Genomic DNA, 17,885 nt, shown 5'->3' with positions numbered 1-17,885 from the left:
TGAATACAGCTTTCTTTGGCCTACCAAAATCCCACTCCCTGTGCAAAAATGGACGTGCAAAGGGTTTGGGAGGCTTGCAAAGTGCTACTGGGGGCTGGGGAGGGCAAAAACGAGCCTCTTCAAAATCATGGTGCATCTTATACTCCCATGCGTCTTATACTCCAAAAAATACAGTAGGTGGACCTCAATTCCAGAATGGCTCAGTCAAGAGGTATGGACTGTCCCAGAATTCCCTGGCCAGGCCTGGAGAATTCTGGGAGTTGAAGTCTGTAAGATTGTCCCAGAAATGAAATATTCTTGGTGGGCGGAGGCGTTAGGGAGTCTCCGGGAATTGAATTGGGGAAACCGAATGGCAGGAAGTTGTAGGGTTGATGATGCCTCTTTCTTGTGCCCTAACAGGGGGAAGTCAATAGATGTGGAGCCCTTAGAGAGGGGACTTGGAGACAAGCGCTATGAGCCCCCTCCTCAAGTAACTCCCCCGCTGCCCTCCGTCCAGTATACCCAACCTCAGTCCATCAATAACCCCATCGTGTCTCTTCAACCCAAGTCGGTCCTGGCTGACGGTGAGCCCCAGATTTGTCCTGCATCCACTGAAATATTTGTGTCTTCCGTTTTGAGAATTGTGGGCAACTACACACTTGATCTTAGCCAAAAGGCCGAGAAGCGATGGATTGTGGGTAGCAAATTGGACATGGGAATCCCTCGTGGGATGACGGTTTGCAACAAGGAAAACACAGGCCCAGGTAGCCTTGACTCAGGGCCACCATCGAGCCCAAAATGTGGTTAAATTTGCTAAGCGGCACAATTGATTTTGCCCTGATTTACGACCTTTCTTTTCACTAAGTGAATCGCTGCAGTGAAGTTAGTAACACGGTTGTTAAGTGAATCTGGTTTTCCCATTAACGTGGCTTGTCAGAAGGCCACAAACTGTCCATAAGTACATGCGGTGGCCAAGCGTTTCAGTTTTGATCTTGTGACCATGGGGACGGTTCCACGGTCGTAAGTCTGAAAAACACTCGTAGCAATCACTTTTTCCAGTGCCGTTGTCACTTCGGTCACTATTTGAACGTCCAGAACTACCTGTGAGATCTGACTTCAGCAGAAAGTCAAAATCAAATCAAGTTTATTGCAGTCCGAAGACCAGAACGAATAAAAACACTCCTAGAATATCCAGTTAAAAAATTCTAGAACAAAATAACAAATCATGAGGTCTATTATTAAAGCCACGATTTGGCATCTGTCAGTTGGCAGAAAACCCGATTGTCCAAATCTCTTTCTAGAAGAGCCAAAACTGTGGCATGATTGTGTAGAATCAGATGAACTTAATTTTTGCTGCTGCTTTTTTTTAATCCAAAGTTCTTTTTTTTATTTTTTTAATAGAAATTTACACATAGAAACAAAGGGTTGACCGGATCTTATCCTTTTACATTCTCTCATTTACATCATAATCCATTTTACGTCATAGCTTGGTTTTCGCTTTCAGCCAAATTATTTTCTCCCATTATTTTCCATTTTTTTAAACTGTTTTTTTTCTTAAGACATAAACAATATATTCAATTTCCTCTTCCAAGATTACACCAAATTATCATTTCATATTTCTCTCTTAGTCTATTTTACTATTAACAACATATATCCTCTAATTAAGTTTTAACATGGAGAGCATTTCTTTCAATTTTTTCTACAATTAACAATATACTATAATTTCTTTATTTCTTAATTAGTTGCATAACAACACCAATCATACTACTATCCTCTTTAATCTACTAATACAACTCTTTTCCCCTTTCTTCCTCTTTTATCCATTTTCTTGGGCTCTCACGAATTCCACTTTTGGTCGTTTTTCTTCTCTCCCTTTCTCCTCCTTATTTTTCTTTTTCCTGTTTTTATGGTTATAGTATCTTTTCTTTAGAGGATTCATTTTTATTATCCTGGTACCCTTTTTTTTTAAAGGAGGTGGGGTGGGGAAGAAATGAGACCGGTCACTGCCTGATTCTGGCGCAGATTTGTGGCGATGGTGGGGTCTTTCCCAGGGACTTAGTACAGCCTTCCACCCTGCAACCAATGGTGCCGTGGAGAGCGCAAACGCGATGGTGGAGCGCTACTTAAGGTGTTACATTGACTACCAACAGACCGATTGGGCTGAATTCTTCCCCTTTGCCAAAGTTGCATATAACAATGCAGTGCACAAAAGTACAGGGTTTACCCCATTCCATGTGGCTACAGGGGAGGGGGGAGTTTGTCCCAATTCCGGAGTGTCCCCGGAACCTGACATGCAACTTGGACCTGCAGATTTTTAAAATACTGCTTTTTTCCCCCCTCTTGTTTTTTTAAAACATATTTTATTGCCACCCCATCTATGCCAGACTTCCAGAATTCCCCCCTGTCCAAACCGGAGCTGCCTCCACCTCAGAACAAACCAGCGGCTTTCAGATCTTCCAGCCGAGAAGACACGGTGCAGGCAACTTATTACCCCCAGAAGAGCTTCCCCGACAAAGGACCCATCAACGGGATCGAACAGCTCCCCAAAACCACCACCCCTGCCTACAACCGCTTCACCGCCTCTTCCAAACCTTACACCAGCGCGGCCCGGCCCTTCGAGCGCAAGTTTGAGAGCCCCAAGTTCAACCACAACCTCTTGCCAGAGGAGACGCTCCCGAAGCTCTCTGAGATACCTTCAGCCAAGCCTCAACCTTCTCCCCAGCCCCTTCTGAAAGCACACGGCTCCGCTCAGCCCGAGTTCGAGAGCAACCTGGAGAGCTTCTCTGGCCAGGGAGACAAACTCAAGTACCAACCAAATAACATCAGTGCCGTGCCGAAGGCCATCCCCGTCAGGTAAGCTGGGTCCCCTGAAGGACGTAGGGTGGTGCATTTGACGCCGGTCGTGTCATGGCCGTTTGGGGCTTTCCACAGGTCGGTGGGGGGAGCTGGATTCACTTAATGACCATGTGATTCGCTTAATAACTGTAGGGATAACTGAGTGGTGTGGTGGCCTAGAGAGGGAGCTCTTGCCTTATAATCAGGAGGTTGTGAGTTCAATCCTAAATGCAGACAACATAAATAGTATAAAGAGTAAAATGCAAGTAATTAGGGGGAAAGAAGAAAGAAAAAGGAAAACTAATCATACGTTTCCATGTGTGCGTGGGGTGATTGTGATTGTGTTTAAGAGTCTTGACAGCCCAAGGATAGAAATATCTGCTGAACAAAACTCTCTGCTCCACTCTGTTGCCCCAACTCCACCCCAATGCAAGGGTTTACGGGGTCATCAAAAGACATTCTTGATAATTGTACAAGATATGTTGTCAAATTGGGCATGACTCGCTTAGCGATGGCCCTGATTGGCAACTGAAATTCAGGTCTCAATTGTGATCGCAAGTAGAGGGCTACCTATGTATGAATGGCGGGCCTGGGACAGGGGCTGCTCCCCTGTCCTGGTCTATTAGACCTCTCGGCGGCTTTCGATACCATCGACCATGGTATCCTACTGCGACGACTCGGCGGGTTAGGGGTGGGGGGCACCGTTTTACGGTGGTTCTCCTCCTACCTGTCGGATCGGTCGCAGTTTGTGTTGACTGGAGGGCAGAGATCGACCCCGAGGCGTGTCACTTGTGGGGTGCCCCAGGGGTCGGTTCTCTCACCCCTCCTGTTCAACATATATATGAAACCACTGGGTGAGATCATCCGTGGTTTTGGGGTACGGTATCATCAATATGCTGATGATACCCAACTTTTCATCTCTACCCCAAACCACCCAAACGACGCCCTCGACGTGATGTCCCGATGCCTGGAGGCTGTGCGGATCTGGATGGGGAGGAACAGGCTCAAGATCAATCCCTCCAAGACGGAGTGGCTGTGGTTCCATCATCCCGATTTGTGCATCTTGTTCCATCTTTGATGCTAGGGGGAGAAATTTTAGCCCCCTCAGAGAGGGCCCGCAATCTGGGCGTCCTCCTGGATACGCGGCTTAGTTTAGAAGAACACCTGACAGCCGTGACCAGGGGGGGGGGGGGGCTTAGTTACTTAGTTGGGTAATAAAACACCTGTAAGCCAAGCACCAAGTTCGACTCTAATTCCGTGTCTCTCTCTCTCTCTCCAGTCCTTCTGCTTTGGAAGATGACGAGGAAGAGGAAGGCCACACGGTCATCGCCACCGCGAGGGGCGTTTTTAACAGCAACGGGGGTGTCCTCAGCTCCATAGAGACTGGCGTCAGCATAATCATCCCGCAAGGAGCCATCCCGGAAGGAATAGAACAGGAGATATATTTTAAGGTCTGCCGGGATAACAGTATCCTTCCACCTCTAGACAAAGAGAAAGGTAAGAGGACAACGTTCCCCCTCAGCTTTCGTTCCTTACCTGCCCCCAAGGTGCTTTTTCCAAAAAGGCAGCCGGACTTCCTTGTGTTTCCTTTCCGTGAAGATGTTTCGCTTCTCATCCAAGAAGCTTCTTGGGTTCTGACGGAAGGATTTACATTCCTTGCAGTCAATTAATAAAAGGGGGTTTTGCCGGGACAAGGAGTTGGCTTCAGCCTCGGTTGTAACCGAAATGTCCCTTTAAGCAAGAGAACATTTCTCTCTCCCTGTCTCCTTCCTGCCAGCCACTTAGCGTATATCCAGGTGAGAGAGCAGGTGCACCTGTGGCCCAGGTGTGCGAAGTCCCTCCTAATGCCTCTCCTTTTTCCGTCCTCCTCCGCAGGCGAGACGCTCCTGAGCCCCCTGGTGATGTGCGGGCCACACGGACTCAAATTCCTGAAGCCCGTCGAGCTGCGTTTGCCACATTGTGCGTCTATGACTCCTGATGGTTGGTCTTTTGCTCTAAAATCCTCCGACTCCTCGTCGGGTATGCTGTCCTCCCTCTGTCCTTTGGGGGCTTATGGGTGCTATCGAATAATTTAAGCTCACCTGTCCCAGGTGGGCCTTGGCCCCCCCACCCCCCCGCCCACTGTGGAATCTTGAGATGGGACTATATCTCTCTTGTCTCTTCGTCTCCGCTCTCCATTTCATGTGTCATCGCCAATGTCTTCCTCACCCTCCTTCACGATGCCAAAAAATACCCCCCCTCCAAAACCAACCATTTGCACCAAATCGTGACGAGTCCGTCAAAAACGACACGGTAGATAATCCAGGACGTTTCCACGGTCCGGTTTAACGATGCAATTATCTATCCGCTGTCTTGCCTTGCGCCGTTTCCTCCCTCCCTCCTTCTCTCTCTTTCTCTCCCTCTCTCTCTCTCCCTCTCTCTATCTCTCTCTCTCTCTCTCTTTCTCTCTCCCGCTTTCTGGCGAGACTGGCGCAGCTGCCAAATCCCTTCCAGACGGGCAACCGATGCTAATAAGACGAGGAATCCTCTCCTTTTTCTTTCTGTTTTTTTTTTTGGTCAGTTGTGTGTCCTAAGTTGTGTCTCCGAGTTGTGTCCTCCATTGCTCGTCCAATGACACGCACGATCCGCTGAACCCCAAAGCGGTGAACATCGGCCCAGGGTTTGTGATGGGACAGGTGGATTTGGCAGTTTAAGAAGAGGCCCCTTTTGCCCAAAAAACGAGAAGTCCTTGCTTTCAATCCCCCACCCCCAATATAAACAGGTAGTCCTCAACTTACGACCACAAGGGAAGCCAACATTTCTATTATTGAGATGGTTATTGAGTGAGTTTCCCTGTTTTACGACCTTTCTTGCCACAATTTTGAAGCCAACGGTTGTTAAGTGAATCACTGCAGTTATGTTAAGTTAGTAACATGGTTGTTAAGTGAATCACCACATCTATTAAGTTAGTAACATGGTTGTTAAGTGAATCACTGCAGTTATGTTAAGTTAGTAACATGGTTGTTAAGTGAATCACCACATCTATTAAGTTAGTAAAGTGGTTGTTAAGTGAATCACCACATCTATGAAGTTAGTCACAGGGTTGTTAAGTGAATCAGTGCAGTTATGTTAAGTTAGTAACACGGTTGTTAAGTGAATCACTGCAGCTATTAAGTTAGGCACACGGTTGTTAAGTGAATCACTGCAACTATTAAGTTAGTAATGTGGTTGTTAAGTGAATCACCACATCTATTAAGTTAGTAACGTGGTTGTTAAGTGAATCACTGCAGCTATTACGTTAGGTACACGGTTGTTAAGTGAATGTGGCCCATCGACTTTGCTTGTCAGAAGGTCACAAAAGGGGAACACGCGTGACACTCGGACACTGCAGCCATCACAACAACAAGCCAGTTGCCCATTTTGACCTGTCACGCAACCCTGGGAATGCTGCAGCGGTCGTAAAAGTGTGAAAAACGGCCACAAGTTAGATTTTTAAGCGCCCAGCATAACTTTGAGCGGTTGCTAAGTGAACTTAGCCGAGGTGGCGCAGTGGGTAGAGTGCAGTACCGCAGGCCACTTCAGCTGACTGCTAGTTCGGCGGTTCAAATCTCACCGGCTCAAGGTTGACTCAGCCTTCCATCCTTCCGAGGTGGGTGAAATGAGGACCCGGATTGTTGTTGGGGGCGATATGCTGACTCTGTAAACCGCTTAGAGAGGGCTGAAAGCCCTATGAAGCGCTATATAAGTCTAACTGCTATTGCTAACTGTTGTAAGTTGAGAACTACCTCAAGTATTTACGCTCCCTTCTGAATTCGGAGGAGTTAACGGAGGGCCGAACGCTTTGCAAGGCATTTTAAGCGGGAAGAAATCTTGACCGCAGGTGGGATTCTCCTGGGCTCCCCTAAAGTAGTAAGAACGAAAGCCCCCCCCCTCACTCCCTCCCCCTGAAGAGGGGGGGGGCGTCTGGTTGTGCTTGGAGCACAGAAGTCCCTGGTGCAAATTTTGAGCAATTTTCTGATGGGGGCTTCAAACTAAGAACCTTGAAGTGGGGGGAAAAAAACAGCCAGGAAGGCTGTGACGGATGAAACAATCATTTTTAAAAAGGGGGGTTTTTTTCCAGCCACGCAACCGTTAAAGATATTTGGCATCCTTCAATGTATACATATCTGCATATGGTATCTATAGAAGCAATGTATTTATGTGTGCAGTATTTAAAAATGTATTCCGAATCGTTCCGCTGGTGTATATCCTCATCCCCAATGCCAGTGGGTGGGTGGAGGGGAAATCCAGAGCAGCACTGAGTAATATTCATTTAGGAGGTCCAGTTATGTAGCGAAGCCATAACTGGGCTCATTTTGACTGGAATTCAGTGCTTCGTTTGCATGCTGCTTGGGGTGGGGGGTGTCAACACCCCTCTCCCTCCCCCCCCCCCTCCAAAATTGGGAAGTCTTAGAAAAAGGGAGCAGTTAACTCCCAGGACGCCTTCAGACCCTGCTTTTCAATCTCTCTTAATTTTGTAACGAAGGAAAAGAGGGTCTTACGGTGGGCCCGCCACGTACCCCCTCCCCTTCTCTCTCTCCCCCTCCCTCTCCTACGCTTCTGCCTTTGGGGGGGGTCTTTGCTGGGTGCTGCTGTGGTGTGTGTGAGGGTGTCGGTGTTAAAGCACTTTGCCTTTTTTCCTGTTTGTTACTCTGGCATCTTTGCAGCTTAACCTTCATTCAGTGTGCTGTTGCGTTGCTCCACCGGACAATTTTCACCACTGGCCAAAACTCTTTGTCTTTCTGATGTGTAAAAGCCATACAAATGTTTTAAATAAATACATTTTCTTTTCTTTTTTCTAAACCAACCAACCAACCGACAGAACGAAAACTAAAATCAAAAAAAAGAAACTTTCTCTTCTTAATTGGTGCCGGGATCTCTTTCTCGCTGTCTCCTTTTCTTTCCTGAGCTCCTCCTAACATGTTTTCCATGCTCTTGTCTTTCTCGAAATGAACATTTTATGACGCATACTAACCTCTCGCAACACATCATGTTTTACCCAAAAAAAAAAATGTTCAAATGTGCTGGCCACATTATCCTTCCGATTATATTGTTTTCCAATTGTTTGGTTTCCATCTCATCTCATGAAGCACAAGAGGGGGGAAACTTCACAACTCACTTTAAACCCCACCCGTAGCACCCTGAATCCTTGAATGGTAGCAGCCAAGCGCTTCTCAGAGGGGGTTCCACCACAAATGCGCGCACAACAAAAGCACGCCTGACTAAACCGCGGTGTCTAAAGCGCGGTTACAAAACCGCGCGACGAATGAGCGACTAATTAGCCCCAAAGCGCGCCGACAGAAGCGCGCTGTAATGTAACCCTCAACCTAACCCTCAACCTAACCCTAAACCTAACCCTAAACCTAACTGTAAATCTTACCTTAAATGAAATCGCGCTTCTGTTGGCGCGCTGTTGTCGGCGTGCTTTTGAAATCGTGGTTTTAGCGCCGTGGTGTTGTCGGCGTGCTTATGACGTTCGCGCTTTTGACGGGTCACGCTCAGAGGGGTTTTTTCTCTGAACTAACCATGAATTTCCCGTGTTCACACTGCCGTTTCCTTCCACGTTAAAAAAAAGAGGGGGACCTCTGAATACCGATTTGTCTGCCAAGTCTCCAACAGCTTCCCTCTCCTCCGTTGCCCCTGGGAGTTGGAGACTTGTAGTGCTAACACTCTGGTGGATCTCAGCTTCCAAAGATGATCTTCCACGTTGGTTTCTCAACCAGCCGTTGGATGATTTAGCTCAGGTGCTGAACGGTCTACTCGGTGTTAAAGTAGACATTTGACTTGAAAATGTAGTGTTCTGGTTTTTTTTTTAAAAAAAAAAACTGAAAAACAAAATATTTGGGGAGCTCTGAATTAACCCACGATTTGCTCTTTTAAAGAATTAGGAGCATTTTGGGGGGGGGGGCTCTCCTAAACGTGGGCTCGCTTTTGCAATTCCAAGGAGGTCGTAACGCAAGGGTCTCCCTTCCTATGTGTCGCAATTAACACCAGCACCTGGGTCGTAGTATGGATCGCTGGTTGTGTTTAACGTGCATACGGAACTGTGCGTGCCTACGGAACAAGAACTGTGCGGGATTGGAAGAACGTTCTTGTTTGCCCGCATCATTCTGGTGTTCTGAGTGTCTGTGAAATTCCCAAGAGTTTCAGGGAATTGCACGTTCGTCAAAGATAAGGGGGCAAAGTAGCGGAAATCGATACGGAGCTTAAATTAAACAGTAGATAATTGGGACTGCTCCAAGGAAGAAACAAGTAGAAAGAAATCAGGCTAACTCCGGTTGCATCTTAATCACTCTGGGAGCGCAGGGGTTAGAATGCAGTATTGCAGGCTAACTCTGCCCACTTGCCATCAGTTCGATCCCGATGGGTTTCAAGGTTGACTCAGCCTTCCATCCTTCCGAGGTGGGTAAAATGAGGACCCAGATTGTTGGGGGCAAGAGGCTGACTCTGTAAACCGTTCAGAGAGGGCTGTAAAACACCGGGAAGCATTATATAAGTCTTTAGTGCTATTGCTAAATGCTATTAATCCAACATAAGGCGGTAGTAACTTAACCTGTTAAGGTTGCCTTGGGCATCATACCCTAGAAGTAAATTTTAGCTTTTGTTTCTAAACAATCTGATTTCCGTGCGTTTGCAGAAAGATTCCGAGCTGGCCTAAAAAGTGAGGTTCGACATGGCTTAGAAACCAAGGTGCCATCATAACTTGGCTTGCATTTCAATAGCTACATTAGACCTAAAACCAACATGGCATCCATGAAGAGCGTAAGGCTCTGTGATGGGATTATATTATAGCTAGAGGAAACGGTGGTGTGGAAAGGAGGTGACAAGATTGTGATCCTCAGCGACAAATTCGTAGCAGCCACAGCTAATAACGGTTAATAGAGACAGATGATAAAAGTCACGGGGAAAACGTTGGTTTGAGTGACCCCCCCCCCCCATTCTTCATTCTGTTTTGCCCTTTGGAATGGAACTTCAAGAGGTTTGGGTTTCCATCCCGTTATCCGGGTGGATTTATTTGGAGCAAAATGAGCAAAGAAAAAATTAGCACAGGTTGTGGGAAACTGGTACAGAGTTGGAGTGTCAGTCCTGCAGGAGAGTTGCCTGACACCCCACAAATGCATTTGAGAGGTCTACATGGCCCCCTCTAGGAGGAAAAAGTCTCCTCCTACGAGGCAGGTATGGACCCTTAGCGTCCATTATTCCTTTGAAAGCTTCCTCGTCCACTTTGGCTGTTGAGAATGGTCAGAGGTCTTCAAACTTGGCCACTTTTAAGACTTGTGGACTTCAACTCCCAGAATTCAGCTATGCTGGCTGGAGAATTCTGGGAGTTGAAGTCCACAAGTCTTAAAAGTGGCCAAGTTTGGGGACCTCTGCCTTTAGGTTGACCTGATCTAACCACCGCTTGGTTCTCCAGAGCTCCAGGGGACCATCCAAAGCCTCAAAATTGGCCATTCATTCATTTGTACCCAGGGGAGGAACACTCTCTGTGGCCACCTTAATAATTTGACGCCGCGTTGAAGTGAGATTCCATTGGGAGCATCCCAGCCTGTCCTGCGGTTGCTGGATCTCATAACCAGATCTGACGGTTCCACCTTGGCCAACTGGAAGACTTTAAACACTGACGGGAGGGATTCTGGAGAGTTGAAGTCCACACATCTACTAAGGAGCCAAGGCTGAAAAAAAACACTACTCTAGGAAGGGGAAGGTTCAGGAGTAACCCCACACTGGGGAAGTAGGCGGCCCAGTGGTTAAGAGTGCAGCACTGCAGGCTACTTCAGCTGACTGCTAGCTGCAATTCGGCGGTTCAAATCTCACCGGGCTCAAGGTCAACTCATCCTTCCGAAGTGGGTAAAACAAGGACCCAGATGGTTGGGGGGCAAAAGGCTGATTCTCTCAACCGCCAAGAGGGGAGTGTAAGAGCACTATGGAGCGGTATATAAATCCAAGTGCTATTGTTATCCCATAGGCAGGAATTCCTTGGAAGTATGGGGTGCTTAGCGCTCTTTGAACGTGGCTGCTTTCTCGCAGACATTTCATCACCCAACTGGGTAACATCATCAGCGCTGGGTGATAATCTGCAAGAAAGCAACCACGCTCCCAGAGCCCTCCCCATTTCAACCTGTGCTACCAAACCTCTCCTCTATCGATGCTCGAAGTGTTCCCGGGGCCGCCTGAGATCAGAACAGCAACCTGAAAATCTTGTTACGTCTTCGCTTGTCCCTCCCCTAAAGCGGGATCTGGTTTTTACATTCTTGTTATCTTTTAACGGTACTGTTGTCCCAAGATGTTCCTTTCCCCCCCTGTTGATGATGGATACTAAACTACCTCGTTGTTTTCCTCCCACAGGTGACCCCAAAACTTGGCAGAACAAGTCTCTTCCCGGAGATCCCAATTATCTTGTTGGAGCCAATTGTGTGTCAGTTCTAATAGATCACTTCTAACCCTTTTTAACCTTAGTGAGTGGATCTTGAGTGCGGAGAAAAAAAACAAAACAAGATTTTTTTTTAAAAAAAAAAAAGAAAAAATCAGACCAAAAACGAAATAACAAAACCAACCACCTGCATAGAAACTGAACCACTGTTTTTCCTCAAGTATTAACCGTTCTCCTAGTATTAAGCAATCTCTGGTTTGACTAACCACAGCTTAGTCAGAACGTTCTTGAACCGTGATCAGGGTACATGCCTTTGCAGCAACTAAACCGGTCAGCGGGGGCCACGCCACGTCCTGGCGGCCAAGCCCCTCACCTTCCTTAAAACGGGACACTTTTAACGCATCGTAGCTTAAAACCTTAAAACTACCACCGAAGCAATGCAATTTAGTGTTTCTTCCCCATCCTCCTCCTCCTCCTCCCCACAGAGGTTCATAATTGACTGTTGAATTAGTGGGGGGTGACCTCCCCCCCATCCCCCCCTCCTTTTGTTGTTGTGTTCCTTTTATTTGGTCTCTTGTTAAAAGTTTTCACCTCCTTTTTGTTTCTTTTCTTAATTTAAAACACCGGACACCTCGGAGCATCCTTAGAAATATGCAAAGATGACATCCATTCCTTCGTTCTCGTTTTTTTGGGGGAACCCAGCAACCTGAGAGTGAGGGGTTTCCCCCCCCCCCCACCCCACCCCTTCCTCTGTGTTTTTGCCCTTTGGAGGACAAAAAAAGATGATTTTGCTAGCACAATAGTGGGAAATTTGTCCTTCCTTTGTCCAGGATTACTTTACCTGTCAAGTTCACCTGTTTGTGTGAAAAAAAACCACCTCTTTCCCACGGCTCCGAGAAAGAGAAAACGCACGGGGGGCAAGGGGGTTTGTCTCTGGTTCATGTGCCTCTCTCAATTCACCACATCTGTGACAGACATACTTAGCGGTGTTGCCTTATCCTCCTGCTTTTAACGTAGTTTCCATCCTCATCGTAGCTCACCGTACTACTACTACCACTACTCCTACATTGGTAGGGCTTCCGTACTGACCTAAGAGAAATTACCACTTGGGGGGCTGGGGGTGTGTGTGTGTGTGGAGAGATGGGTGGTTTGAGGGTCACCAGAAGAGAGTTAGTGACATCCTGGGTTTTGCATTGTTTAAAGCCGAGGGGAATTCTGGAGAACATAACGATGGTAATATTTTCCTTTCTTTTTTTTATTTTTCTTTCTTTTCTTTTTTATTATTAATTTTCATTTCGTTTCCTGCTGTGCATTTTGGGGGGAAAAATTTATAGATATTCTAGATTGCTTGTATATAAAAAAAACTTGTGCGTACCACTTTTGTTCTTGGTTTGTAAATTAACTTTTATAAGCTTTACCTTTTTATATATATATATAATATATATACGAGGATATGTATTATATATATATAGATATATATATATATATAATACAAAACGGAAGTTTCTTAATATCTTTGTATTCTCAGACCTTTTGAGCCTTGAACTTTGAAATCCGGCAGCAATAAAGCAGCATTTCTACCGTACATGAGAACAAGGACTTTTTTAAAATATATAAATATATATATATATATAAACAAAACAAACAAAACCTGAAAATGCACAAAGTTGTTACCTTTTTAAAGTGCTGCATTTAAAGACTAACTTGGAATTCTCTAGTTTGATTATCTTCTTGGGGAAAAGAAAAAGAGAAAAAAGTATCCCTACTGTAATTTTGTGATAACGGATACTTGTACCATGTGCCCTGAAATGTATTTTTTTACTAATAGACAATTTATTATGGCACATCCACACTCTCTCTCTCTTGTTTAGATAATATACCACTGCATTCTGTTAATCGGTTCTTTAGCTATTCAGGTGTGGCTGATTTTTCTTTTCTTTGCCGTTATTAAAAGAAAAATTACACATTTCTAAATATGCAGAATAAAAACTGTTTTTAAAATAGAAGATTCCCGCATCTCCTTGTTTCTGTCTTGACATGCGTGGAGCTGATGACGACGCCCCCGATTCCATAACCTTCCTTCCTTTCCTTCCAAAACGCTCCCACTGACGGAGCTGCCGCAACTCCGGCGGGGATTCCTCGCGTTGCAAAGCTGCGTCTCAAACCCAGAATATATTTCCCCCTTTTTTTCCCGCCCCCCAAAAGTTCTCCTTAGCACCATCCGATTGAAAAACAAAAGAAACCTGGACGTAACCCAAGTTTGTGAGCCATCTTACCATCTTCATTCTACAGGTTTCTACTTTGGGGTTGGCTGTAGTGGTGTGTGTTTGTGTGTGTGTGTTTTCTTTTCAGGTCCCTCCAAAAGAGCATTGATAGGTAAGTGAGAGGGAGGGGGAATTGTACGTTGCAGCTACATCGATTTTTAACTACTATAACCATCTGCCTTTGCTCTCCGGTTTTGAGGTTAAAGGTCTTAAGGCAGTGTTTCTCAACCTTGACCAGCTTGAAGTCCAAGCTTGAAGTCCAAGCTTGAAGTCCAAGCAAGGACTTGAAGTCCAAGCAAGGTTGAACAAGCTTGAAGTCCAAGCAAGGTTCAAACTGGGAGTTGAAGGACTTCAAGTTGGCCAAGGTTGAGAAACACTGTCTTAAGGGGTCTTTTGGATCTCAGGAAGGGCTGAGAGCAGTGGGGAAATTCGAATTTTTTTTTAAGGACCAGTTCTGTGGGCGTGGCTTGGTGGGCGTGGCTTGGTGGGCGTGGCAGGGGAAGGATACTACAAAATCCCCATTCTCACCCCAGAGGTGGCATTTGCCGGCTCTCCGCACTACTCAGAATTCCCCATCACCACCAACCAGGATCTGTCGCAACCGGCTGGATTTCACCCCCTGGCTGAGAGGCACTGCTGTGAGATGACAACATCTGGCTTTCCTTGCACAAAGTCAACATCTGTGGAGTAAGGAAGTCGCCTTCTTTGTAATGGCTGGTTTCCCACCCACCCAACCCCTTCTGCTCTGTGGTTGCCCGTCAACCAGATCCAAGGTGGCCTACAAGTCGTGATCCACATAACCATAGTAGCTTTTCGTTGTGGTTTCTCTGCTGTTGCTTTGTCTCCGTCCGACACCCGCAATATCAGTGTGCCATGACCTTTATATCAACCCATCTCCCTGTTGTGGTCTCTAGGCAACCTCACAGCAGAGGTCCCCCCCCCCCCCAATGGGGAGTGGAAAAGGCTACTCAATTGAACAGGAGGTGGGTTTCTGCTTTCCCAGGTTGTGTGGTGGAAGCTTCCATCGTGGTTTCTCGTGTCTTCATAATCCCCATCCCAATTCCATCTGAGGGTTTTGGCCAAAAGATGGGCTAGAGTGTAGACTTATCCATGGAGACTTAAACTTGGTTCTCGAGCTAAGCAGGGTCGGACCTGGCCGGTGTTTGGATGGGAGAAAATGCCAGGATCATCGACTAGCCTGAGAAACCCAAGAAAACCAAGAAGAACCAAGCAATCGACCACCTGCCTTTTGATGCCGAGCTAACTGCGGGAATCAAGTAGATTTGTAATTGTTTGTGCTGCAGGAGAAGATGAAGGGCCACGTGGACTTAATTCTGTTCCTTGGTCAGCAACGAGCTTGCCCTCCATGGGAACCTAAGGTCGCCTCCTTGAATGAGAAGGAGTCAAAAACGAGGGCCTTCAGATGGAGGAAAGATGCATATGGGATCTACCTAAAGCCATCCAGAACGGCCTTCACCCAAAGCAAAGAGAACTTTCTCAGTCCCTTCATGAGGGCGATGGTTCTTCTCCTGGGTAAAGAGAAGCCGACCATCTGCTTGAGCCTTACCCAAGGCTGGGGAGGAAGAGGAAGGCCCATAGTTCAGCCAGGAGAACCTCTGTCCCAAAGGCTCCAGATTCTAAACCTTCTAGAGAAAGATCTCTGCCATCATTCTTGAAGACCTCCAGGCTGCTGGATCAGAACTTCAACTTGGGGCAAAGTTTCATCGCTGTCCTACACTTCATTGCACTTGGAGCCCACAGATCCTTTCTCCTTCACCTCCATGTCCCACCTCCATATTCTGGTGCTCCTTGTTCTCCTCCCCCGAATCTGGACAAGGAAGAAGACCGTTCTCATCCGTTTGAGCTCAGCAGAGACCGCTCCCTCTTCCCCCTGAGATGTTGTCCCAGCCTGGCCACGCTCTCACGCAGATTTCCTTACACACTCAACTGCTGCTAAGGACCACCAGGGGGTAGTAAGCAACCATCAATTGTGTCCACACTGCTTATTTCTCTTCTGGGTGCATCATCGGTGATTAATTTTATATGAGAAGGACCAAATGCAGATCTAACTGGAGAAAATAGCATTTTCCTCCTCCCCCCCCTCCCAGCCTTCATTTTTCAGAATTGATTGATGACCCTCCCTGGTTCCCATCTGTCTGCTTCCTCCCACCAACCGTTTGGATTCACTTGGGTTTCTCTGAAGCATCTTCCTTGCAAAGGATGGCCGAGTTCAGAAGACTAGAGATTGGGGTGGGTGGTGGGGGGAGATACCGTTCTTAACCATTTTGAGGTGGGGGAGCAAACAGGCATCTGAGGGGCCCACCCCAGTGGTGGATTCCTACCAGTTCGGACCGGTTCTGCTGGAACTGGCAGCGACCCAGGCCTACCATGTCCCCGAAACGGTTCTCCAGCGGTGCCATAGACGCCGCCATCTTGTCTTTTGCTTCTGCACATGTGCAGAGCAATTTTTGTTGCATTGCGCATCAAGTGCGCCTCTTGGCCACGAGCAAACCAGCAGTAGTGACCGCCGGAACCCGCCTCTGGCCCACACAGTCTGTTTGGGTAGCCTTGGTCAGGGGACAAAGTGCCTGACTCCAGTCCTGGGTCTCCAGAGCCCACGATGGAGAAGACCTTCCTCTTCTTGAGAGTTGCTGGCCATGGTGCTGTCGTTGGCCAAGGCAAGTGAGAGCTGGACCAAGTTAGTTGGCCAACTGTAGATGTCCTTCAAGTACTTCCGAAATTCTCGGCAGGAGCTTCCGTTCCAAGACGTCAGGAGACCCCCACCTTGTGTCCTGCAGAAGACTTCAGGCCATCAAGCCCCCTCCCCAAAAATGGAGACCGTCCCAGAAGCATTCTCCATGGCTACCACCACCTTTCTAGAGAAAAAAATAATATATTCGGGCTCTAAATACACAATTGGAGGAACCTGACGTTTTAGCAGAACAAACACATCAGAAATCATAGTTCGTCGAAAGCCTTTGCCTTATCTTGAAAGCTTTTATCACAATTAAAAAAAAAACCCTCTACGAATACTGTATAAATACCCCCGTCCCCCACTAACATCACCTATTGCTTGTATCATAAATAGAATAAAACGTTTTTCTAAACAGAGAAAACCTCAAGAGATTTCTGCACAGCAACCTCCTCCACCTCCAGAGAAAAATATACTCCGCTGCAAATTGTACAATTGAAACAACCTGGTGGCCCACAATCACCTGTCAAGAAATCATAGTTAATATTTACAAAGTCTCCCCCCCCCCCCGGTTATTTTTAAAGGCCGTAAGCGACCTCGGTCATCATAGTAGTTAACTGTATGAACACCTTTGTCCCCAAATCATCTATTACTTGCATCTTCTAATCAAATAAAACATTTTTTTTAAACACACAATATAGAGAAAGCACCAAGAGAATTCTACAAGGCTGATTTTTCTAGAGAGAGAGAGGAAAAAAACCCCACACAGACCAAAGCTACCTTTTAGGAACATTTCCACATCTGGCACAGAAAACCCGAGGTGTATAACACCGTGCTCTCTCTGCATCTCTGAGCTCTGCAAACTCACTCGCCCTCCCCTTTCCCCCCCTTAATTTTCATTCATACAAGGCCGCAATTCTGCAGTGTCTGCTATATAGCCTCTCCCCCCCCCCCGTGTTTTTTTTTTTTTTATGATGATGATGATTATTCCTGCCTGCAGAAAATCTGAGGCTTCCCTGCTTAAACCGAAAGCCGGGAGGTGTTGAAATGGGGAAGATGCAGCAATTTCCCTGCAAGGTCAGTCCAAGGTTAAAGAGGTTTTGTGCCATTTTTTTTCTCCCCCTCCTGCTTGCCTGGCCTGGGGAGGTTTTTAAATCCCAGAGTTTTTCAAAGAGGCTCTTTAATTGCCTTCTGCCCAGGTTGGGCTGGAAAAGCGGAGCTGGGTTAGCAGAAGAGGTTTTGAGAGCCTTCTTTTTCAGACTAACCAAGGGCCAAACTTTTCCTTGAACTTCCTCCCGTGCAAATTTTACCGAAAGGAGCAAGCTTTTGGGAAGCACAGCTCTCTACATCAGATGCATTTTTTAAAAATAAATAAATTGAAAGGCATAAATACGTATGAATTGCAGTTCACGCCATGGCGTGCGATTTTTCTATTAAAAGGTGTAGTAGTAACACTTTGGAAACCACAGCGCACTTCGTCGGATGCTTTCGTTGAAGGTTGTAAGATAGCTGAAGGATGCTGAGGGTTGCCAAGATTTGAGTCCTCCCATTGTAAAGTTGCCAAGATTGAGAAGCATTCTTAAGGCAGGGCGGCGGGGGGGGGGGGGGAATGGGTGGCCCTTTTATGACTTGTGGACTTCAACTCCCAGAATTCCTGAGCCGGCCATGGTGGCTCAGGAATTCTGGGAGTCCACAAGTCATAAAAGGGCCATCGTTTCTCTCTGGC

The 17,885-nt window shown here is 46.7% G+C and overlaps 1 protein-coding gene across 5 annotated transcripts in view; it reads left to right on the top strand.

Moving 5' to 3' along the window:
- The window catches only part of TJP1 (tight junction protein 1), a 180,995-nt gene extending 168,035 nt beyond the window's left edge, over positions 1-12,960 (top strand). For 3 of the 5 annotated variants that reach the window (XM_032233482.1, XM_032233487.1, XM_032233486.1), the window contains 5 exons: positions 400-563; positions 2,364-2,832; positions 4,094-4,311; positions 4,690-4,833; positions 11,179-12,960. In XM_032233482.1, coding sequence (XP_032089373.1) covers positions 400-563; positions 2,364-2,832; positions 4,094-4,311; positions 4,690-4,833; positions 11,179-11,273 — 1,090 coding nt within the window. In that variant the 3' untranslated portion in view covers positions 11,274-12,960. The remainder of the gene's footprint in view (positions 1-399; positions 564-2,363; positions 2,833-4,093; positions 4,312-4,689; positions 4,834-11,178) is intronic. The other 2 variants (XM_032233484.1, XM_032233483.1) reach the window with 2 other exon arrangements.
- Positions 12,961-17,885: the final 4,925 nt, after the last annotated feature.

The sequence above is a fragment of the Thamnophis elegans genome, chromosome 16, assembly GCF_009769535.1.
Source record: "Thamnophis elegans isolate rThaEle1 chromosome 16, rThaEle1.pri, whole genome shotgun sequence".
NCBI classification, from domain to species: Eukaryota; Metazoa; Chordata; class Lepidosauria; order Squamata; family Colubridae; genus Thamnophis; species Thamnophis elegans.
This window is presented reverse-complemented; position numbering and strand designations above follow the sequence as displayed.